The 25,261-nt window shown below is 45.2% G+C and overlaps 1 protein-coding gene across 5 annotated transcripts in view; it reads right to left on the bottom strand.

The window, feature by feature from the left end:
• The window catches only part of LOC128688923 (plexin-B), a gene marked incomplete at its 3' end in the record, with an annotated part of 822,775 nt that overhangs the window by 595,767 nt on the left and 201,747 nt on the right, over window positions 1-25,261 (bottom strand). For all 5 annotated transcript variants that reach the window (XM_053776978.2, XM_053776981.2, XM_053776980.2 and 2 more), the window contains 1 exon segment: window positions 19,781-21,149. In XM_053776978.2, coding sequence (XP_053632953.2) covers window positions 19,781-21,088 — 1,308 coding nt within the window.

The following is a 25,261-nucleotide window of genomic DNA, read 5'->3' as shown; positions in this document are numbered from 1 at the left end:
TATGCCAACGAAGCATAAGATAAGAAATCGCAACAAACAAACTCCTTAGCTGTGATTCTTGGCCTTCACCTGTAGTGTGAGCGTCTCACTCTCTATGTAGCATCTTCTCTTCTTTCTTAATGGCATGTGTGTGGAGCATACTTCTGGTGCCATTGAGCTCATCCTCTCGAGACACTATTTTAAATCCATTCTATTCATGCTATTTCCCCCAGCTTATTTTAGCAAGGTCATTTTTTTTGGTCGTAGTTAATGCATTTATTGTTGAAATTGAATTCGATGAATACATCCTCTCGAGTGCGTTGGCTTGCTTAAGTCCAGTGTGTATACAGGTCTGAAATTCAATGAGGTCCAAGTTTGCAGTGTTTGACATCGTTATGTTCCACACCAAATCCCCCATTATTTGGGTATTTTCCTCTGTGATCGATTCTACTAACTGCTGACTTACGCTGCCTTAATGGTTCATTTGTATTTGACTTCATAAAAAATGTCTCGTGAAAATTCTCTGCTAATCTAACAATTGTTAAATTCGTATATTTTTAGTTACAAACTGAAATCACCAAGCAGGAAAATAACTGGGACGGATTTTGAAGGTCTTCAAGACGGTGTTAAATTTTTCACAGCTGATCTCTTATTTACACTACTGGGAGGTTATATCAGGTAATTGATATACAAAGACAATAACTAATTTTTTATTTTCAATTTTCACTGCTAAAACCTCGACTATTTCACTTGTGATGTTAAGCAGCTCAGTGCAAATTAGCTACTCTAATACACAGATCACTCTCTTCTTGTTAGCTTCATTGTAGAGCCTAAACAGGTTCCACTCAGGTATGCATATTTGTTGTCAGAGCAGCCCTTAGTGTGTGTCTTTGTGAACGCTTCAAACACTGCATCTGACTCGGTGAGGAGTCCACTAATACAAGGTATTTTGTTCTTGTTGCTTGGTTTAACACCAGTTTGGAAAAAATAAATTATGTTACATTTGTGGCACCCATTGATTTTGTTTCCAGTCCAACATAGCACCTAAGTGGTGAAACGTTATTCTTTTTTTTTTACTTCTATGCACTAAAAAAGCTATGTTGTCTGAATAGTTGTAATGAACATGTTCGATTTGATGTTCAAGTGACCTAACTCGCCTCGTTCCCTACATTTCTTACACACGAGCTGCCCATATTTGCAAACGCCGCAGGCATAGTACCAACACATTTCTATTTGATTTTGTACCAGCTTCTGCTGTGTCATTTGAACTGTCAGTGGTAATTCCTGTGCTGCTTGTGAGTGCATCTGGGTTTTCACAATTACTTTTCTCCGATTTCTTCCGTTTGATTTGACAAATTTCCCTTCGTAGGTCTACAGTTTCCCCCAGAACCCTGGGCAGTATCACTATCAAAGTCTGGACCAAGGCCACTTCTTTCTTCCTCTATAAAAAAAAAAAAACCTCAATGTTTATATTTGAGGTTATGTAATTTGTGTTCATTTGTATGAAAAGCAGGGGCGCCACGAGTACACTGAGAGACAACACAATAAGTGTTCGGGCCCCAAGACTGTTCAATTGCCTCCTATCATACATAAGGGGGATTACCAATAGACCCTTGGCTGTCTTCAAGAAGGCACTGGACAGGCACCTAAAGTCAGTAACTGACCAACCGGGCTGTGGTTCGTACGTCAGCTTGCGTGCGGCCAGCAGTAACAGCCTGGTTGATCAGACCCTGATTCACCATGAGGCCTGGTCTCAGACCGGGCCGCGGGGGCGTTGACCCCCGAAACCCTCTCCATGTAAACTTCTGAGACTGAATAATCATTTTCCACTGATTTATCCTAATCTGAATTGGTATTTTGTTCATATTGCTATTATCAGGGACTCCACTGGTTTCCCTCGCCTCCTCCTCCGATGTATTCTTAATAAACAAAACTGGGTGCCACTGCAGTGTACTTCTTCCCTACTTTCTACAACAGTGAAATCAAAAGGTAGATATACATCACTGTCAAGTCAATCATATTCCAGCCAGGAGTGGAAGACTTCAATACTTTTTTTTTTAAGGGAAGGGGTGGGTGTCGGGAGGTTAAGGACAGTCCCCAGGGAACCCTGAATCGGCAACAGATTAATGAATTGTCAAAATCTGAGCCAGACTGAGCTGCAGTGGTCCACCAGATGCTGCCTACGAATCTGGCCAGCAGGACTATTTCTCCTCTTTTATTCTCCTCACATTTATTCGTTGCTATTCTCACAGACAAACTGTTTTCTTGCCGAGATAACCCTTCTTAATTGACGTAATTTCATGTGGTCTGGTAATAGCCGATGCATACATGTAATTGTTGTAATCAAGGTAATTGATGCATTTATTTTCTTAGCGAGGTGGTAAGAGGCTGAGTTATCAACAGCTGTGAACAGGTCTTAACGCCCTTGAGTCTCCTATTATATTATTATTATTATTTTACCGTAATCCCTTCACCACTCTCCTGCTCCAATCTGCTGCTGCTGCTGCTGTTGCTGTCACCACTGTCACCAACACAGCCTTCTCCACCAGCTCCTTCTTTCTCCTGGACATCAACCACCACTTTTTCCTTCGACTGTTCCTCTTCCTCAATTTCACCCACGTCCAACTACCTGGAGAATGTTCAGAGGGTCAATGCTTTCGCGGCCCGGCCTGATTAACCAGTCTGTTAGTGCTAACTGCAAGAAGTCCAACATAAGCACCACAGCCCGGCTGATCAGGCACTGACGTGAGAAGCTTATCCAGTTCTTTTTTGAAGACAACCCGGGGTCTACTGGTATCCCCCGTACGTTAGAAAAGAGGACAAAAAGAGTTTCACCTCAGTGTACTCACTGCACCCCAGCTTTACACTGGAGGTATTTTCACCGTCTACCAAGCCTCTTACTTTCATTTCACCGATCTTAGTCCCACCCTGTCAGCCTCATCCGGGCGGAAACTTTTGGTGTGGGGTCTCTTCCATGGGAACAATAATACAGACCGCCTCCTGCACGGTTTTAACTGTAGCAGTTGGTCTCTTCGACGGCGGTGGGTGGGTGAGGAAAAGAAGGGGGTCAAATGAATACCGAAAGTTTTTCTTCTCTCAAGTGATGCTTCCTATATTATCAGTACGCTGCACTGCTGGGAATTAATCTGCTGCTGACTAAGACTCAGTCTAGTCAGTACAATGTACTGCTGAGGCATCAGGAGTTTATATGGAGGGTGCACTGAGGATCAACGCCACCGCGGCCCACATCATCTCCAATCAAGGCAGGTGAAATCGCAGATCTAGAGAATGTACAGAGAACTTTTACTGCACATATAAGTTTCGTCAAATACCTTAATAACGCTTGGAAGCACTTGACTTGTACTCACTGAAGAGCAGGCGAGATACATCATAATCTACACCTGGAAAATCCTGCACACAGAAATCACTCCCTATGAAAGCAAAAGACTTGGGAGGCGATGCAATATACCCCCAGTGAAAAGTATGGGCGCCATTAGTACACTAAGAGAAAACACAGTAAATGTCTGAGGCCCAAGACTGTTCAACAGTCTCCCACCAGCCATAAGGGGCATTATCAATAGACCCCTGGTTGTCTTCAAGAGGGAGCTGGACAGATGCCTGAAGTCAGTGCCGGACTAGCCGGGATGTGGTTCATACATTGGACTACGTGTGACCAGAAGTAACAGCCTAGTTGATCAGTCCCTGACCCACCGGGAGGCCTGGTCATGGGCAGGACCGCGGGGTCGTTGATCCCGGAATACCCTCCAGGTAGGCCTCCCGGTGGATCAGGGCCAAATCAACGAGGCAGATACTGCTGGATGCACTCAGTCCAACGTACAAACCACAGTATACATATGAACATAAAACAGACAGCATAATATATACTGAATTTATATTATACCTCATATATATATATATATATATATATATATATATATATATATATATATATATATATATATATTATAACCACGAACGAGTGGTATTAATCAATAACAACACTGCGACTAGCCGAGGATTCGAACCCATGTCGTTTTGGCCCACCTCATGGTGAGCGAAAATCACACATGACGTTCTAACCCACGGGACCACGCAATCCTACAAGAATGACGCACATAGCAGGACTAGGTGTTTTACCGTCATTCGAGGACATACGGTGGTGTGGGTGCCTTACCAAAGGGGGAGTAGAATGAGATTAGCTCAAAGGCACCCACACCACCGTATGTCCTCGGATGATGGTAAAACACCTAGTCCTGCTGGGTGCGTCATTCTTGTAGGATTGCGGAGTCCTGTGGGTTTGAACGTCATGTGTGGTTTTCGCTCACCATGAGGTGTGCCATAACGACATGGGTTCGAATCCTCGGCTTTTCAGTGTCCTAACTTCTTACATTACGTATAGACCCATGGTTGTCTTCAAGAAAGAACTAGACAAGTTTCTCAAGTCAGTCCCTGATCAGCCAGACTATGGTGCTTACCACAATCCAGCTAATCAGGCCATCCACGAGGAGGCCTGGTCTGGGACCGGAACCGCGAGGGCGTTGACCTTCTGAATACTCTCCACGCAAATTCCAGGTAGGAAAACTTCTAGGCTCCGGCATGCATGCTACCGGTTTCGAGGGATCCTTTACCCTCCTAGCCCGTCTTGAGATCTGGAATTCCTGCTGACCGCCTGGTCAACCAAGCTGTTAGTGCTTGTGATCCTCATACCAAAACAGCCCTCACAACTCGGCTGATCCAGCACTTGCAGATGGCAGTGATCCAGTTTCCGCTCAACGGTCTTTTCTTCATCCCTTCTCTGCAATATTTTCCTCATAATCCCTATCTCTTATTTTAGTATTTCCCTTCTTCCCTTCCTCTGCTACTGTTGCTGTTGTTACTGTTGACGCTACTGCTGCTGCTTTGCTACTAATGTTACTGTTGCCATTACTGATACTATTTTATTACTGCTACTTTTTACTATATCTGCTGCTATTGCTACTGACAATGATATTACTACTATTGCTATTACAGCTACTTCGATGCTGCCATTATTATTGCTACCGATGCTGTAATTACTTCTGCTGTAATTATGGCTACTGCTTCTGTTGTTGCTGTTGCTGCTGCTGATAAAGGGAGGCTCCTTGATGGTGGTGATGGGCTCTTGATCTTAGGAATTGGACCTGCACTCCAATTCCTTGAATCGAGGTTGAATGCCTTCCATTGCCCCAGGCACTGTATAATCCCTCGTACGGTTTACCACTCCCCAATGAATATAATAATAATAATGCTTATGCTGCTACTACTACTACTACTACTGCTGTTGCTCTTGCTACTACTACTATTACTACTACTGCTGCTTTTGCTACTACTACTATTGCTGTTGCTCTTACTGCTGCTATTACTATTGCTACTGCTATTATTGCTGTTATTGCTGCTGCTGCTGGGAACCTGGCCACGACACTGGTGTACTTGACGACACGAACCAAATGTTGGCACCAGTTTTTATTCTTAAAAGGCAAAACACGTCATAAGCTAAGATAACAAACCACAGTTTTTCATTCAACGTCTTTATAAACAGAGACGCTTATGAGATCCCACTGAAATTAATCACCAAGCGTCCCACTTGGACGCTTAAGTAAGTGGGTGGAAGGAGGGGTGGAAAAGTAGGTGACAGATAAGTGAGTGGACGGATAAGAGTGTGACGGATAAGTAACTAGGTGATGGGTAAACGGGTGAGTGGGAGGGTGGGTAAGTGGGAAGGCGGATAAGTGGATGGGTGGGTGGATAAGTGAGTGGGTGGATAAGTGGGTGGGAAGACGCAATTTTAAGTGAGTTAAGTGGGTTGGCGGATAAGTGGGTTATAAATGGGTGGGAAGACGGATTTTTAAGTGGGTGGAAGGTGAGAGACAGATGAACAGGTGATAATGGGTATACCAGTGAGTGAGAGGGCTGACTGGTGAGTGGGCACATGGGTGAGTGGATGAATCAGTGAGCGGAGGGGAGGGGGATAAGGAAGGAATGAAGTGAAGCATTTGTCAAAGAGAACATACCGGGACACACTGAGTCTCCTCAGAGAACCAGTAAACACGACTCTTCCTCGCATACCATAACATAACTAATCCTTGTGCCACGAGTGATATCCGTGTACATATTATGAATGTTTCCTAATGCTGCTAGCTAAAGCACTGCTAGACGTTTTCAGGATTTCTTCATTTTGTTTTTGGTTAAATGACTGCAACGTGCGCCGAGTACTCAACAATTTATAACAATTCATTCGTCGTTCATCCCACAACCACTTTTTTTTCTGGAGTAGCGGCCTGGGGTCCCCGGATACTCCGATTAGTTGTCAGGTTTATACATCAACCAATTGGGTGAGAACTTGTCCCCAGTCAAACTGATGTTATATTTCCACACTTGCTTGGGGCAAACTCTCACTCAGGTGAAGAGCCAATTGCAGTGAGTAAACTCGATTTTCTCTCTCGCTCATTATTTTTTTTCTGCTCTGCTGCACTCTGTATATACAATAATGTTGTGGAGGGAATATACGGGTACCAAAAAAAAAAAAAAAAAATTCCCGTATGTGTTTAACTTTATTTTCTGAAAGTTTATTTCTGGTCTGGAGATTTGATTAACGGCCAGATACTACCGGCCTTACTCAGTGTACCTGTGTTCTTAATATTACTTAAAACTAGTGGCAGTGCGCTATTCGAATCTATAATAAAGTGGCGAAACTCTATCACCAGTGGAACTAAATAAAGCTGAAAACCAGTCACAGGTGGGGGATACATCACTCTGAAAGGAAAGTTCAGAACTTGCTGTATAAACACCTTGTCCCTACTTTTTTTTCAATTACCAGGGACCCTTTCTCCCTTCCCTACCCTCGACCTGTCCATTACTTCACCGCGTCCCTCCGGCCCATCCTTCAACTGAGGAAGCAAGCAGTAATTATTGAGCCAGCGACCCTTGCCACCACCACCGTACTAACACACCAGGAACCATCCCACCAACGCCGCTGCCACCACCACAACCAAGCCAAGTTGTTATTCCACCACTACCACAACCAAGCCAAGCATACATCTCGTCAGTCCCACATTACCCCTGCCACCATCACAACAAGTACTCTTGTCGCCGTCGCCACCACATTTGCTACCTTTACAACTACCACCTTCTCAGGAACTCTTGTTATCGCCATCACCGTTACACCAGGCACCCTTGCATCTACCGCCAACCGCATGTACCACCACATCACACCAGGTACCAATGCATCTATTATCACATCAAGGACCATCACCACATCTTGAATACAAGGGAAGTTTTCACCACACCAGGAAGCCTCAGCGCCCTTGGAGCCCAGTGGCAATCTTGAGAGAGTGCCAGAGTAGACTGGCACCGGAAGCTGCGCCACAGCTGGCAGATAAGATCACACACACTCACCCAGAACACCGGGAAACAATAAATACAAGAATGGTTTGCGCCTCTAAAAGTAACACCAATTTAGACGGTTTAACTCATATAAACATTTATAAAGAGAATGACTCGCATACAAAAGACTTTGCCGTGGAACCTGCTGTTAAGATACTGACTCAGGTCACGTGTCAGAGACCATGAGGGAAATTAGCCAGTCTCTGCCAGTTATATTCTAGAGTGAGCCCGAAAAATTCCTCGAGTAGGTTCCTGATCTGCCAGGTTGTCATGCCTAAGTTGTACTGCGTGCCGCTATCACCAACAGCCTGATAATGATATAATACCATGCGAATGCGCAATATAAAGTACCTACGCAAGGAATTGAACGTGATGGCCGCATCAAATGATACCCACGCTCTCCTGATATCACACCTGTAGAAGTATTTTTGTGGAGGTTTGTGAAATATTATCTTCCAGATACCAGCAACTAACATCAAAACACTGCTCTAGAACAAATGACGGAACCTGAAAGTCACACAAGAAATGCTGGCCATTACGTGGAATGAAAATCAAGTATCAATCAGGTGTTACGGGCCAATAAAAGTGCACATGTTAAGCTTTCACAGAGAAGACAACCGTGAACCTGTATAAAACTCCTCTTAGTTCGGCTATAATATGCAGAAAACTGCGTTTTCATATCTGTTACCACTTGTAAAAAAATCGTTTGTTGATACTGCATAATTTTCGACAGGGCACACCGATAACACAGCGAAAAGCCTCGATCAAATGACCGTAGCTCGGTTGCTAGCGTATTCAGCTCCCAGACTGAGTACCGTGGTACGGGTGGAAACATTTGGACGTATTTCCTTAAGAGACCTGCTGTCCCTGTTCACCTAGCAGTAAATAGGTACCTGGGTATTAGTCGACTGTTGTGGGTCGCATCCCAGGAACAAGATTAACCTAATTTGCCCGAAATGCTTTGCATAACAAGGGGTTTTCTATACAGTTTGTCACTGATGTCAGGTAGGTCTGTATATGTTGTATCATGTACTTTTAGAAATAAATATTATAATAATGTCTGACATAATGCGTCACCAAAAGCAATTTTAAACTTAAAATCGTGACCCAGAATAATACAAACACTGGAATATTTCTGCGAGGGTGCTGAGGCTGGCATTGTGTGTGTAGCGGGCAACAGATCCGATGGAGGTGTTTCTATTTACAGAGCTCAGCCTTAGGTGGCAACATCAATTTGAAGTTGACGTAAAACAAACTTGTTTGGTGGTACCTCCACGGCCAACGTTATCCCTACACCCCTGGCACTGTCACGTCTCAGTTACTGCCAGCTACGGGCCAGACGGATGGCCAGACACGGGCCAGACGGATGGCCAGACATGGACCAAGCGGATAGGAAGATACGGACCAGACTGAGTGCTCTCACGAAAGAAAATAAAGTACGTAGATGGATACCGGACAAAGAAAACGAATAACTAAGAATGGTAAGCTGCTTATCAAACGTTAGAGTCATGGTAGACCATAACGAATACCTTAAATGACTAGTGGAGGTTACGATAAAGTGAGAGCACGATTGAGATTACCACCGCTAGGGCGGTGACCTCCCAGAAACAACAATAAGGACCAGGGTACCAGGTAACAACCGTAGCCGATGGCTAAACAGACCAGCGGATCGCTAGCAGCAACAGTCTGATCGAACAGGAAAGGAACAAGAAAGCCTGGCTTCAGGCTAGGTTACGAAGGCATAACCCTCGACATCAGCTAAAGTATCACGAAGTCGCTAACATGTTACCTAAGAAAAACTGGTGCAGTGGAAGCATATAACAGTGAATGCGAAGAATATGTTATATCTGTTGATGGTTCTGGAGGACTGTGATACAAGTGCACTAAGTTTGTGTGTAGTTTGCCTGGTCAACCAGGCTATTGCTTCTGGCAGCCCACTGGCCCACATATCCATCACAGCCTTGTTGATCTGGCTCTTGGTTTTGATACTTTTCCGGCTTTTTCTTTAAAGACATCTACACTTGCTCCAGAAGTGTTTCTGCTATCATTAGGTAGATGTTGCATAGTCTAGAACCATGGATGTTGATACAGTGTTCTCTTATTGCGCACGCGGTGCCCTTGCTTTAAATTGGGTTAATTTTTACACTTCCTCCGATATCTTTCACACCAATATGTTTGTTAACGTCAACTCATTCTTTCAATGATTACGAGCTTACGAGTTGTAGAAATAAATGCATTGCGAATTGGCATAAAGATACGTAATGAAGGAGAAGCCTCCATGTAGGCCTGGCCCATGGCCGGGCTCAGAGAGCAGTGAGACTAGAAATTCATCAAATGTATATCAAAGGCAGGCGATGTTTAGCCCAGGAGTGAGCTTTATCAAGTCCTGAGCTAAAGATAGCCATCACATGGCTTTTACTCACTTCTAGGCTGCAATGCTGCCCCAGTCTCCATTTGCATGATTGTGAGTGAAGGGGACTGCTCGATAAAGGAGAATGTGACACTAATTAGTGATAACCACTATCCAGTAAGAAGAAGACGTGTGGTACACACACAACCTGTTCACGGTGTTATAGGAGGCGTGTGACTTTCATCTATCGGTCGCTAGTTTGATTCCAGCATTACTCTTAGATTTTCCATGTCTGTGAATTTCTTTGTTCAGGATATAACACATATTCCGGCTCTTCTTAAACGTCTGCTTACACTGCTGTTTCATGTTGCTTTAAGTAATGAACAGCAAGAAAGTTCGTGGGCGAAGGGAGTGTATCTGATCCTGACTGAAGGCGACAGAAATGAATATCATATCTAGTTACTCATCCTTGCCTATTCTCTCTCTCTCTCTCTCTCACTCTCTCTCTCTCACTCTCTCTCCCTCAACGTTTTCCATCAGCAAGAACTACCAATAATATAAAGGTCTAATACTACTAAAGTCAGTATATATTAACATGCAACGAACTTTCTCTTTCAGTGAATATCCGGTTGGGTAGGAAGTCTCAGCTGCACTTTCCCTCCCACCTTGCCTCTGACTCAAGCGCCAAACTTCGACCAGCGGTAAGAAAAAGTCCTCACAAGAATTTTCCAGGTGACAGACGCATTGGTCACGTGACGGGAGGAGGTAACTTGAAGCTTCCAGCACGACCCATGAAACATTTGACTCAAGTTTGGTGTCAAAGTTATACACCGCCACCGACGCGGTTTACACAAACTTGCCATCAAAGGGGATTTTTAAGGCTAAATTAATTATTGAGCTTTGAAGAGGCAGTTTACGAAGTGTGGAGGTGTGCAACCCATGTGGCCCGTCACAAAGTTATTGAACATTGCATCGATCAGCCGGGCTGTGCTGTCAACGTTGGACTGGATGCTGCTAGCACCAACAGACTCACTGATCAGGCCTTCACACAATAGGAGACTTGGTCAAGGACCGAGCCGCGGGGGCTATGACCCTTGGAAGCAAAAGATATAATTTATCGGCTGCTGGAGCCTTACCATAATAAGCCAAGTAAATATGGATGGATAATATTATTACTTGAAGATTAACAACGGGAATTATAGCAAAATAATTCAGATTAACGGGGATTATATGTTGCAAAATAATTCAGATTATATAAAATAATACAATTTTAGATATAAAAAATAAAGAAAAATGAAAATGCATCATGAAATTGTAGAAATAACAAAAACATACAAGGAAAACTGTAAAAATAACGAAAAATACAGACAGGACAAAAATTAGAAAAAAAATATAAAAAATACAGAAATAATGGAAAAATATAATAAGATTAATAATGAACAATAAAGGGTAGATTGGCACAAGTGTAAGAAGAGTGCCTAACGTACAATGTAAATAAGTGGTAATTGTTCCCGAGTTGAACTGGATGACTCACAAGTACATCCACTGCACATGGGTCACTCATCGTTACACCCACCCCCTACCATTCAGCCCCAGGGGTAGCAACGCTCAACTCATGAGTAACTACACTCATTCCAAGGGTACACCCACCCCTATGGGTTACTACACTTCCCTCATGGGTCAGTCACCACAGCACCCCTTATGGGTTATTATACACACCCCCCCTGGGTAACTACACTCACCACTACGATACGTCGCTCACACCTTAGTTGCCACCCCATGGGATACAAATGCCCCCACCCCATAATTATGTACATGGACCACCCATCATTAATTCCACAACCAACTCTACTAACCCACAGACCACCCACCACCACTCTCAACCCCAGCTCATACTTCCAAGAACGACTATCACCAACAAACACCCTCCCCTCTAACCACCATCACCACCACTATTTCCATCATCGTCACCATCACCACCACTACTGCGACCATTAACACCATCACCAAAGCAATACTAGCGACACATTAAAATATCCAGAAGATCCAAAATCCAAACTAATCAACCGAGCCAAACGATCTATTAGAAATACATTTATTCGTGAAAGGTTGTAAACCCACGGGGGTTTTGCGTTGAAATTTTCAATGACTGAATATCCTCACCATTTAAACTCCCAAATTTTCCGAGCTCCTGAATGTTGCTTGCTTGTTAGTTTATTAGTCAGAAAAAAAACGGGACTTACTCATGAGATGACCCATTGAGTGTCTGCAGTATACGAAGGGCCAGCAAGACCATGACTACGTGCTCCCATCTTCCCCCCCTCCCTCTCTCTCTCTCTCTCACCGAAACGTCGTCGTAAGCTTCTCTCTCCTACTTGCGGGTTATTTGCGTATTGTTGCAGTCACGGTATTGTGCCTTTTTGTTCTTTCCCTATTATAAGTACCGTAACCGAAGTGGTAGAGCGCTGGACCTGTTAGTCTCGGGACCACGGCTCGAGCCTTCTGTCCATCCCTCTGTTTATTTATTGACAGTCGTACATTAGAACTTACATACGGTATTTTCAGGCCCTGACAAACTTCCATGCAATTTAGCGCTTCTACAGCGTTCAGGTAATATAATTTGTCGCATATTTCTGGTAACTTCTCCTGTTTTGAATACAAGTATTAGCTTCTCTGAAAATCCATTTGTAGTAACACTTTCTCGCCTTATTTTTTTCCTTATAAATTTGGTACTAAAAGCTGTTATCTGTAGAAGATACTACGACCCTTACGGGTTTAGCGCATGGTTATTATTATAATAATTTAGCAGATACTAGAAGCGAATCTGAACAACCATCATTGTCTTTTTTTTTACAAAAGCAACAGACAAGATTTTTTTTTCATTATTACATCTAAATAAATACATCTTGCATATTACTGGCACCAGCAAGAGAAAGGTAAAGTGGAAATCAGTTTTCTTCCGTGGCATACCGAGTGTAGTAGGATACAGACAGGATGTCAGCACAGCATATCTGTGGGACATGTAAAAAAATCCTTGGAAGGAAATCCAGAATCACATGCAATCTATGCTCTTCCAAACACCATATCTCTTGTAATAGACTAAATACAGCCTCAAAAAATGACCTCGAACTAGCAAGGTGCTTCTGGTTGTGCAATAAAGATGTAGAACTTTGGGCAGGTATCAGAAAGGTACTAAGGAGAGTAATAAATGATAAAAATAATCAAGAAAACAAGGATGACCTCTTGGATAGTCTACCAAAAATATATAAAACATGGCAGCAAGAGATAGTGTATCAAAAAATGCAGAATGTCCATACCACAACAGATGACTCGAAACTATCTAGTCACCCACATGGTGCTAAGCCAGACCCATCCCCCAGTCATAGCACTAATACCCACAGTGCTGGTGCTGGCCCAGGCTCCCCCAGTCATAGCACTAATACCCACAGTGCTGGTGCTGGCCCAGGCTCAGCCCCCAGCCCGTGCTGACCCAGACCCAGCCCCCAGCCTTACTGCCAGCCCAGACTCTCCTAGGGACACTACCAAAACCACCGCAAAAACAGTAAATATACAACCATCATTGCACAAGACCATGGCCCACAGTACAAATGTTGGAGAGGAGTCTCCTCCTTCTTCCTCTACTGGGGAAAGTAGATGGAATCCAGGACGGGGTGGCCCTGGCTTGGATACTGAGGATTATAGTGCAGTCCCAGAACCAGCAGAAATTGACAACACACCTCCCAACAGTTCTCAACCAAAGGTGAATTTGTGCAAATATTATGCTTGGGGCATCTGTAAGCATGGAATAACAGGGAAAAAATAGGACATGCAACTCTGAGCATCCCAAAAAATGAAGCGACCTCCTGTCTAAAGGAGTGTGTCGTTCTTCTTCATGTACTTTCTTTCACCCAAAAATGTGTCACTCCTCGGTCCTCCAGAAGCAGTGTTACAACATCGACTGCCCTGCATACCATCTAAAAGGGACCAGGAGGCACAGACCCCACAAGACAAACAATAGTAGCTACGACAACCCAACTCCAGGTGATTTTTTAGTGGCAGGCAACGGAAAAAGAAAATGGAAGGAAATAACAACAAAATACCTTTTATCAGTAGACTTCTAGAGGAGTCTAATGCAATGTTTGCAGCCTTCACAGAGACTCACACAAAAGATCACTTTGACAGTGAAATATGGATAAGTGGTTACAACCTTTTTAGATGCGACAGAAAAAAACAGGCAACAAGGGGGGATTGGCCTGTATGTCAAAGAGTCCCTTATCTGCACGGAGTTGCTGAACACCACAAATGAGGTAGTTGAAGTTCTATCAATAAAGATCGAGAACCAAAACCTAGTCATTGTGGTAGTATACAAGCCACCAGATGCAACCTCACAACAGTTCAAGGAACAGCTACTGAAAATTGATTACTGTTTGGAAAACCTTCCAGCTCCATCCCCAAACATCTTACTGCTTGGTGATTTCAACCTAAGGCATACAAAATGGAAGAATGTAGCAAATAATGTTATAGCTGAAACAATCCCCGGAGGTAGCGCAGATGAAAGGTCACACACACATGAGCTACTAAGTCTCTGCGAAAAACACACCTTAAGCAAGCAGATAGTGGAGCCAACAAGACTAGAAAACACACTTGACCTTATCTTCACAAATAATGAGGACCTGATAAGAGACAAGAATATCAAAAACAGCTAATTTCGATCACAACCTAATCGAAGTCCAGACGTACATGCATAGGGGTCCTGATCAGCAGAATGCATGTACCTGTGAAGGTGTCTTCACAAAATACAACTTCAACAACAAGAACATCAACTGGGACCAGGTAAACCATGTCCTAAACGAAACATGTTGGGAAGATGTCTTAAATGACATGGATCCAAACCAGTGCCTTGAAAGGATCAACTTCCTGGCAGCCGAAGCATGTTCTAGGTATATTCCCCTAAGAAAGAAGAAGAGCAGGAGTAAACTGGAGAAAGATGCTCCCTCTACAGAAGACGACGAAGAGTCACTGAGCTCCTCAGGAGTGCTAGAATATCTGATACACGAAAGGAGGCGCTGACCAGGGAAGTGGAAACTATCGAACTTAAGTTAAATGACTTTTACAGGAACCAGGAGAGGCAGGAGGAGCCTAAAGCTATTAGTGAAATTGAAAGAAATTCAAAATATTTCTTTTCATATGCCAAAAACAAGGCAAATACCACATCTAGTATCAGGCCCTTACTCAGACAGGATGGGACTTACACAGATGACAACAAGGAAATGAGTGAAATATTGAAATCCCAGTACGACTCTGTGTTTAGTGAACCACTAATCGGTCTGAGGATCGACGACCCAAATGATTTGTTCATGAATGAGCCTCAAAACTCCATAAATGTATGCCAGATTTCCGACATTACCCTAACTCCGACAGATTTCGAAAAAGCCATTGACAACATGCCTATGCACTCAGCCCCGGGCCCAGACTCGTGGAATTCTGTTTTCATTAAGAACTGCAAGAAACCCCTCTCGCGTGCCCTAAGTACACTATGGAGGAGGAGCTTGGACATGGGTGAAATTCCACAGTCACTTAAAACAACGGATATAGCCCCACTCCATAAAGGTGGCAGCAAAACATTAGCTAAGAACTATAGGCCAATAGCTCTGACGTCCCACATCATAAAAATCTTTGAAAGAGTGCTAAGAAGCAGGATTGCAAATCACCTGGATTCCCAAATCTGCACAATCCAGGGCAACATGGGTTTAGGGCAGGTCGCTCCTGCCTCTCACAACTACTGGATCACTATGACATGGCTTTGGATGCACTGGAAGAAAATCAGAATGCAGATGTAATATACACAGACTTTGCAAAAGCATTTGACAAAAGCGATCATGGCGTAATAGCCCATAAAATACGTGCTAAAGGAATAACTGGGAAAGTGGGGAGATGGATCTTCAACTTCCTAACAAATCGAATACAAAGAGTAGTGGTCAACAGAGTTAAATCGGAGGCTGCCATAGTGAAGAGCTCTGTTCCACAAGGCACAGTACTCGCCCCCATCTTATTCCTTATCCTCATATCAGACTAGACAGAGATATACACCACAGCACCGTATCATCCTTTGCGGATGATACTAGGATATGCATGAGGCTGTCATCTGCTGAAGACGAGGTTAACCTCCAAGAAGATATAAACAAAGTTTTCCAGTGGGCAACGGTAAACAATATGATGTTCAATGAGGACAAATTCCAACTACTCCGTTATGGAAAACTGGAGATAATAATTAGACAGAATATACTACTGACTCCGGCCATACAATAGAGCGGAAAAGTAATGTAAGGGACCAGGGAGTAGTAATATCTGAGGATCTCGCTTTCAAGGATCACAACAGTGCCACGATCGCACGTGCGAAGAAAATGATAGGATGGATAATGAGAACTTTCAAAACGAAAGATGCCAAGCCAATGATGATCCTTTTCAAATCACTTGTTCTCTCTAGGCTGGAATACTGCTGTACATTAACATCTCCATTCAAAACAGGTGAAATCGCAGATCTAGAGAGAGTACAGAGATCCTTTACTGCACGTATAAGTTCTGTCAAGCACCTTAACTACTGGGAATGCTTGGAAGCACTTGACTTGTACTCGTTGGAACGCAGGAGGGAGAGATATATCATAATCTACACTTGGAAAATCTTGGAAGGAATGGTCCCAAATCTGCACACAGAAATCACTCCCTACGAAAGTAAAAGACTGGGCAGGCGATGCAAAATGCCCCCAATAAAAAGTAGGGGCGCCATTGGTACACTAAGGGAAAACACCATAAGTGTCCGGGGCCCAAAACTGTTCAACAGCCTCCCATCAAGCATTAGGGGAATTGCCAATAAGCCCCTGGCTGCCTTCAAGAGAGAGCTGGACTGATACCTAAAGTCAGTGCCGGATCAGCCGGGCTGTGGCTCGTACGTTGGACTGCGTGCGGCCAGCAGTAACATTCTAGTTGATCAGGCCCTGATCCATCGGGAGGCCTGGGCATGGACCGGGCCGGGGGGGCGTTAATCCCCGGAATAACCTCCAGGTAACCAGGTATCTACTTTTTTTTTACGATGGCGGTTAACACCGGCCTGGGACTCCATGGGACTTGAAACATATTGTTCTCAATACATTAAATTTATCACCGATTATCTAATTACTTCATATGGATCATTATTTTTTCCTAACGTTCCTGGGCTACATACCAACTTATTTCATGACTGATCGCAATCTTCACTAGTTTAGTCCCTCTATCTCCCAGCACTGGGAGATGGATGACGGATATCAGTCAGCTTAACAAAAAATCAGCTTCCCTCATCACAACTGCCAATGTTCTTTGTGTCTATTACTTACCATTTTGTCAGACACTTGTCGATAAGACACTTGGCCTGTTCGGCGTGTGTTAGTGTGTGTGTGTGTACTCACCTAATTGTGGTTGCAGGGGTCGAGACTGAGCTCCTGGTGTGTGTGTGTGTGTGTGTGTGTGTGTGTGTGTGTGTGTGTGTGTGTGTGTGTGTGTGTGTGTGTGTGTTAGGTACCAGCTGTCAAAGGCACTTGTCGATAGACACTTGGCCTGTTAATGTGAGTTAGTGTGTGTGTGTGTGTGTGTGTGTGTGTGTGTGTGTGTGTGTGTGTGTGTGTGTGTGTGTGTGTTAGGTACCAGCTGTCAAAGGCACTTGTCGATAGACACTTGGCCTGTTAATGTGAGTTAGTGTGTGTATGTGTGTGTGTCACTTTGTGCATGCGTTCGTTTCATACACGCAGGTAGATCATCTGACACGATATAAAACTTGCTGTATAAACGACGCCATTTTTTGTGCCTTTGCTCTTTATGAGCCAGTCAGCATCTGTGGGTCTTTGATCCTCCGCCACAGATCTCATCCACAACTCAAATAAACAGGAAAATTAATGAGGTTTGTCATTCACTCATAAGGATGAGCTCTGCATGTTGGCTATCAAAACAAAGTCATTGCAGCGCAGTGGAGCGTAAAGCGTAATATAAAGCCAGAGTTGAGCAAAAACAGAAGGGAAAAAAGCGTGTACCGGATGAGACCATTCCTGTGCTACTCTGCCAAATCAACAATAACAAAGAGAGAGAGAGAGAGAGAGAGAGAGAGAGAGAGAGAGAGAGAGAGAGAGTGAAAGACGTTACAACAATATCAACACAGATGGCCTGGGCGGCGGTGACGGAGGCGTAACCCACAAGTGTACTGTCTGGGAGAACCCGGATGATTCCACCCTTACGACACCTCCCAACGTTCCTTATATCGCCTTATCTGTTGGCAACTAACACAAGGCACTTCAGGTACAGACGGGACGCAGATGTGACATGTATGTGACAAACCTGTGATCGGTTTCGAGGGCTCTTCTATCCTCGCGGCCTGGCATCCCTGCTGACCGCTTGGTCAACTAAGCTATTAGTACTAGTGGTTCAAAGGCCAATGTATCCAACACAACCTGGCTGATCCGGCACTTGTGGTAGGAAGGTGTCCAGCTTCTTGAAAACTTCTATTCTCAGTTTCATATATTATCACCTAACAGCATTCCATCAAGATCCACTCCACGGCCATGTTTATTTTTTTTCCTTGACAGCTTGTGCGTAGCAGCCAGGAGCCTCCACCACGCCTTGTGCTAAGTGACCCGCGTGGGTTTAGCGTTTTATATAAACAGTAGTAATAAAAAACAATAATATGTAGCATCCAGTGGTCATTACAGCCATAATGACCACTTAATACCTCACCTTTGTAGCGCCCGGTTATTAGAATAGCCACCTAACAATACCTTTGTAATGTTCAACTATTTCCACACTCACACTAGCCACTTAATAGCACCTTTGTAAAGTCCAGTTAACAATAAAGCCACACTTACTGTAACGTATATGTGTGAATTATTTTGTTTCTTAGTTTTGCAAGTGATTACTAATGTTTAAGGTTAGGATTGTTAATGTAACCATGAATACCCATTACTACCTGACAGCGGAGGTGATGTTCAGGCCATTTACTGTAGCAAACCATATTATATCTTCATTTATCATTCTTATAATACTGTATGATAGGTTTGATAACTTGTAATAGTGTGTGAGTAGTGGAAGATACTCTTCCGTCTTACACAGGTAGGGTGTAACTCTTGGTAAACTCCCGATACACCCGACTAGTAGTGGGAGGGGAAATAACCATCAAACGTTGTTACACTGTCACTGTGAACTTAATTTCAGCCCTTGTCACGTTAAACATCGTCTGGGAGAAGCGTCAGTAATAGGCAGTTTTTGAGACAGCCGCTGCTGAACTGTTTGGGTAGAACCATTGAAGTCGAGCATAGGTAACCCCTCACAGACAAACTTACCTTATTTCAACGCAAGTGTATGTCGAGGGGGTTAAAAAAAAAAGCGAGAAATTAGAGGTCTTGTTACATCTCAGCTCGTAGAGGCCGCCGGGGAAAGGTTTCTTTCCGGGTCAACGAGGCATGGCGGCGAGACTTTCCTATCAGTGTCTGGTTAACGTCAAGACGAGTCATTAAGCCTGTGGCTCACTCTTTATCGATTTCAGACGCCGCAAAAAATTATCCACGAAGCTTTGGATCTTTCACGGTTGGGTTCAAAATTCTGAAGACAAATTTCTGTTACTGCGCGTGATAGTGCCTTACATATGTACACTACTTGTATGCCTATTTTAATTTTCAGCTTTATTGCTCTCACGGCCATGAAACAGATCAGACATGGGTGGCCAGCTCAGTGCAGTTGCTCGTTCTAGCTGCACAGTGTCCAACCTAAGTACCACAGCCCAGCGAGTACAAGGGCAAAGGCATTTTGGGACACCTTGTATATTCACAATTCACGTAGAAAAGACATTTTACTGTGTGGTATTGAATATGGCAAATCAAGCTGTTACTAGGAAATCCTGGCAAGAAAAAATTATAAAACATTCAGAGGTAAAGTATGGGTAAGAAGATATCAAGAAGGATTCACAACACAGTGGCTCACATGCACCAGTTTCCAGCTACTGCTACTAAACATATGAATCTGTTTGGTACTTACCCCAGCAGCAGGACACTTTCCGTTGAGAATGGGGCCAGAGATGTACTCCATACTGCGGTACTGCATGGACCCGTTGAAGCACATATGGATGTTTTCATTGAACTTAGCTTCGATGTCATGCACCGAATAGACGCAAACGGCCGAGGCCTTCTTGGGGCTGGCAGTGTGCCCCTGGGAAGGGGCGAAGACGGCTATCAAGATAGGCTCTCCAACGCCTATGCCCATGTTGATGGCGAGATCACTGCCGGAGCTGACCAACTTAGCATCCTGCACTAGGTTGTAGCTGGTGCCATCGCTGCCTTGGCAGTCTAGTGTAATCTCAGTATAGGAGTCGTAGTTAGCGTCAGTGATGCAGGTACGGGCCAGACGAGAAATGTATCCAGACTCCTCCTGCCCCGGCAGATGAGACCTCTTCTGAACCGTCACGAAATAGGCGTAATCACTGGCGTTGAAGCCGTACACGTACTGCACTAGGAAGTGGTCACGATATTTCACGTCGATACGAAGAAGAGACTGTTTTGAAAATGAGAACTCAGCATAGTCCAAGTCATAGAGGTTCCTGGTGGAGACAGCGGGGACGTCATGGCGATAGTCTCCAACAGTAGTGAAGGTGGTCCCTACATAGAGAGCGGATGATCCGCCCCATTGGTTGTAATGCTCGGGGCCCACGAAGGCAAAAGTTGAGGATTCAGGGTCGTTGGCAGCCACGGAGCGGGGTAGGAACTCTGGTGTGAGGGATAGGTTAGCAGTACGGAACTTTTCACAAGCTCCTTGAGACACAGAACCACACATAATGAGCGTGGAGGCGTCGGGGTCAAGTACGAGCACTTTATTGACGTTGTCAGTAAGGACTCTCTTCATGCGATTGTCTAAGTCACAGCCAGAGGCGTGGCACCAGGGAGAGTCAAACCTTGGCCCCGTCTCCACCCGCGCCTCCAGATTAAGGGTGCCGGTTTCAAGGGCCCACAGTCTGTTCGTTCCCCCTACATAGAGCACTCCCGCGTCTCTGTTGTACACCATGTGCTGTAGTTGCAAACTCTGGTTGGCTGTCCAGAACTGTGCCACTATACTGCTAGTGTGGTGGTCGACGTCAGTGGCGGCCCGGTGAGTCCGGTGTCCCGCCACGCCACACTCAACACACACCACCAGTAAGACTAGAACACTCACCACCACTCCCTGGCCACAAGAGGTGTCCATCCCTGCTCTGCTGGGTTGTGGGTGGCCCGCGGAGTGGCCCGTGTGCTGGTCCGCCCGCGCGGGCCTGCGGGCCGGGCCGGGGGTGTGCTCCGTGGAGCCACACTCACACATGGTGCCGCGGGGGGCGCTGCTCCCGCCCACGCCCGCCCATCAACACTGCCCACCACCACACCTGTAACAAGAAAAACAACTATTTTACTACTAATAAATAAAAAGTATAGCACACACAAAAGAGTGTATTAACCATTGCAATTACAATAGTATAAAAGTAAATAATATTCAATACACTTTCAAAGCTATAAAAGTGTCATATATGTGCATTTGATTTTTTATTAATTTCGATAACTGTCTGGCAGCCAGAGGTAGTGTTCAGACATGTGGCAGCCAGAGGTAGTGTTCAGACATGTGGCAGCCAGAGGTAGTGTTCAGACATGTGGCAGTCAGAGGTAGTGTTCAGACATGTGGCAGCCAGAGGTAGTGTTCAGACATGTGGCAGCCAGAGGTAGTGTTCAGACATGTGGCAGCCAGAGGTAGTGTTCAGACATGTGGCAGCAAGAGGTAGTGTTCAGACATGTGGCAGCCAGAGGTAGTGTTCAGACATGTGGCAGCCAGAGGTAGTGTTCAGACATGTGGCAGTCAGAGGTAGTGTTCAGACATGTGGCAGTCAGAGGTAGTGTTCAGACATGTGGCAGCCAGAGGTAGTGTTCAGACATGTGGCAGCCAGAGGTAGTGTTCGGACATGTGGCTGCCAGAGGTAGTGTTCAGACATGTGGCAGCCAGAGGTAGTGTTCCGACATGTGGCAGCCAGAGGTAGTGTTCAGACATGTGGCAGCCAGAGGTAGTGTTCGGACATGCGGCAGCCAGAGGTAGTGTTCAGACATGTGGCAGCCAGAGGTAGTGTTCGGACATGTGGCAGCCAGAGGTAGTGTTCGGACATGTGGCAGCCAGAGGTAGTGTTCAGACATGTGGCAGTCAGAGGTAGTGTTCGGACATGTGGCAGCCAGAGGTAGTGTTCAGACATGTGGCAGTCAAAGGTAGTGTTCAGACATGCGGCAGCCAGAGGTAGTGTTCAGACATGTGGCAGCCAGAGGTAGTGTTCAGACATGTGGCAGCCAGAGGTAGTGTTCAGACATGCGGCAGTCAGAGGTAGTGTTCAGACATGTGGCAGCCAGAGGTAGTGTTCAGACATGTGGCAGCCAGAGGTAGTGTTCAGATATCTGGCAGCCAGAGGTAGTGTTCAGACATGTGGCAGCCAGAGGTAGTGTTCAGACATGCGGCAGTCAGAGGTAGTGTTCAGATATCTGGCAGCCAGAGGTAGTGTTCAGACATGTGGCAGCCAGAGGTAGTGTTCAGACATGTGGCAGCCAGAGGTAGTGTTCAGACATGTGGCAGCCAGAGGTAGTGTTCAGACATGTGGCAGCCAGAGGTAGTGTTCAGAGATGAGGCAGAGGTAGTGTTCAGACATGTGGCAGCCAGAGGTAGTGTTCAGAGATGTGGCAGCCAGAGGTAGTGTTCAGACATGTGGCAGCCAGAGGTAGTGTTCCGACATCTGGCAGTCAGAGGTAGTGTTCAGACATGTGGCAGCCAGAGGTAGTGTTCAGAGATGTGGCAGCCAGAGGTAGTGTTCAGATATCTGGCAATCAGAGGTAGTGTTCAGACATGACAGTCACAGGCTGTGTTCAGACATATGGCAGCCAAAGGTAGTTTTCAGACATCTGGCAGTAAGAGGTAGTGTTCAGGTATCTGGCAGTCAGAGGTAGTGTTCAGACATCTTGCAGTCAGACGTAGTGTTCAGACATGTGGCAGTCAGAGGAAGTGTTCAGACATCTGGCAGCCAGAGGTAGTGTTCAGACATGTGGCAGTCAGAGGAAGTGTTCAGACATCTGGCAGCCAGAGGTAGTGTTCAGATATCTGGCAGTCAGAGGTAGTGTTCAGACATCTGGAAGCCAGAGGTAGTGTTGAGACATCTTGCAGTCAGAGGTAGTGTTCAGACATCTTGCAGTCAGAGGTAGTGTTCAGACATCTTGCAGTCAGAGGTAGTGTTCAGACATCTTGCAGTCAGAGGTAGTGTTCAGACATCTGGAAGCCAGAGGTAGTGTTCAGACATCTTGCAGTCAGAGGTAGTGTTCAGACATCTTGCAGTCAGGGGTAGTGTTCAGACATCTGGCAGCCAGAGGTAGTGTTCAGACATCTGGCAACCAGAGGTAGTGTTCAGACATCTGGCAACCAGAGGTAGTGTTCAGACATCTGGCATCCAGAGGTAGTGTTCAGACATCTGGCAACCAGAGGTGGTGTTCAGACATCTGGCATCCAGAGGTAGTGTTCAGACATCTGGCAACCAGAGGTAGTGTTCAGACATCTGGCAACCAGAGGTAGTGTTCAGACATCTGGCAACCAGAGGTAGTGTTCAGACATATGACAGTCACATGCAGTGTTCAGACATGTGGCAGAGGTAGTGTTCAGACATATGACAGTCACATGCAGTGTTCAGACATATGGCAGTCAGAGGTAGTGTTCAGATATCAGGCAGCCAGAGGTAGTGTTCAGATATCTGGCAGCCAGAGGTAGTGTTCAGATATCTGGCAATCAGAGGTAGTGTTCAGACATATGACAGTCATAGGCTGTGTTCAGACATATGGCAGCCAAAGGTAGTTTTCAGACATCTGGCAGTAAGAGGTAGTGTTCAGGTATCTGGTAGTAAGAGGTAGTGTTCAGGTATCTAGCAGTCAGAAGTAGTGCTCAGACATCTTGCAGTCAGAGGCAGTTTACCTGGAGTTTACCTGGAGAGAGTTCCGGGGGTCAACGCCCCCGCGGCCCGGTCTGTGACCAGGCCTCCTGGTGGATCAGAGCCTGATCAACCAGGCTGTTGCTGCTGGCTGCACGCAAACCAACGTACGAGCCACAACCCGGCTGGTCAGGAACCGACTTTAGGTGCTTGTCCAGTGCCAGCTTGAAGACTGCCAGGGGTCTGTTGGTAATCCCCCTTATGTATGCTGGGAGGCAGTTGAACAGTCTCGGGCCCCTGACACATATTGTATGGTCTCTTAACGTGCTAGTGACACCCCTGCTTTTCATTGGGGGATGTTGCATCGTCTACCAAGTCTTTTGCTTTCGTAGTGAGTGATTTTCGTGTGCAAGTTCGGTACTAGTCCCTCTAGGATTTTCCAGGTGTATATAATCATGTATCTCTCCCGCCTGCGTTCCAGGGAATACAGGTTCAGGAACCTCAAGCGCTCCCAGTAATTGAGGTGTTTTATCTCCGTTATGCGCGCCGTGAAGGTTCTCTGTACATTTTCTAGGTCAGCAATTTCACCTGCCTTGAAAGGTGCTGTTAGTGTGCAGCAATATTCCAGCCTAGATAGAACAAGTGACCTGAAGAGTGTCATCATGGGCTTGGCCTCCCTAGTTTTGAAGGTTCTCATTATCCATCCTGTCATTTTTCTAGCAGATGCGATTGATACAATGTTATGGTCCTTGAAGGTGAGATCCTCCGACATGATCACTCCCAGGTCTTTGACGTTGGTGTTTCGCTCTATTTTGTGGCCAGAATTTGTTTTGTACTCTGATGAAGATTTAATTTCCTCGTGTTTACCATATCTGAGTAATTGAAATTTCTCATCGTTGAACTTCATATTGTTTTCTGCAGCCCACTGAAAGATTCGGTTGATGTCCGCCTGGAGCCTTGCAGTGTCTGCAATGGAAGACACTGTCATGCAGATTCGGGTGTCATCTGCAAAGGAAGACACGGTGCTGTGGCTGACATCCTTGTCTATGTCGGATATGAGGATGAGGAACAAGATGGGAGCGAGTACTGTGCCTTGTGGAACAGAGCTTTTCACCGTAGCTGCCTCGGACTTTACTCTGTTGACTACTCTCTGTGTTCTGTTAGTGAGGAAATTATAGATCCATCGACCGACTTTTCCTGTTATCCCTTTAGCACGCATTTTGTGCGCTATTACGCCATGGTCACATTTGTCGAAGGCTTTTGCAAAGTCTGTATATATTACATCTGCATTCTTTTTATCTTCTAGTGCATTTAGGACCTTGTCGTAGTGATCCAATAGTTGAGACAGACAGGAGCGACCTGTTCTAAACCCATGTTGCCCTGGGTTGTGTAACTGATGGGTTTCTAGATGGGTGGTGATCTTGCTTCTTAGGACCCTTTCAAAGATTTTTATGATATGGGATGTTAGTGCTATCGGTCTGTAGTTCTTTGCTGTTGCTTTACTGCCCCCTTTGTGGAGTGGGGCTACGTCTGTTGTTTTTAGTAACTGTGGGACGACC

This window comes from Cherax quadricarinatus, chromosome 16 (assembly GCF_038502225.1).
Source record: "Cherax quadricarinatus isolate ZL_2023a chromosome 16, ASM3850222v1, whole genome shotgun sequence".
NCBI lineage: Eukaryota > Metazoa > Arthropoda > Malacostraca > Decapoda > Parastacidae > Cherax > Cherax quadricarinatus.
This window is presented reverse-complemented; position numbering and strand designations above follow the sequence as displayed.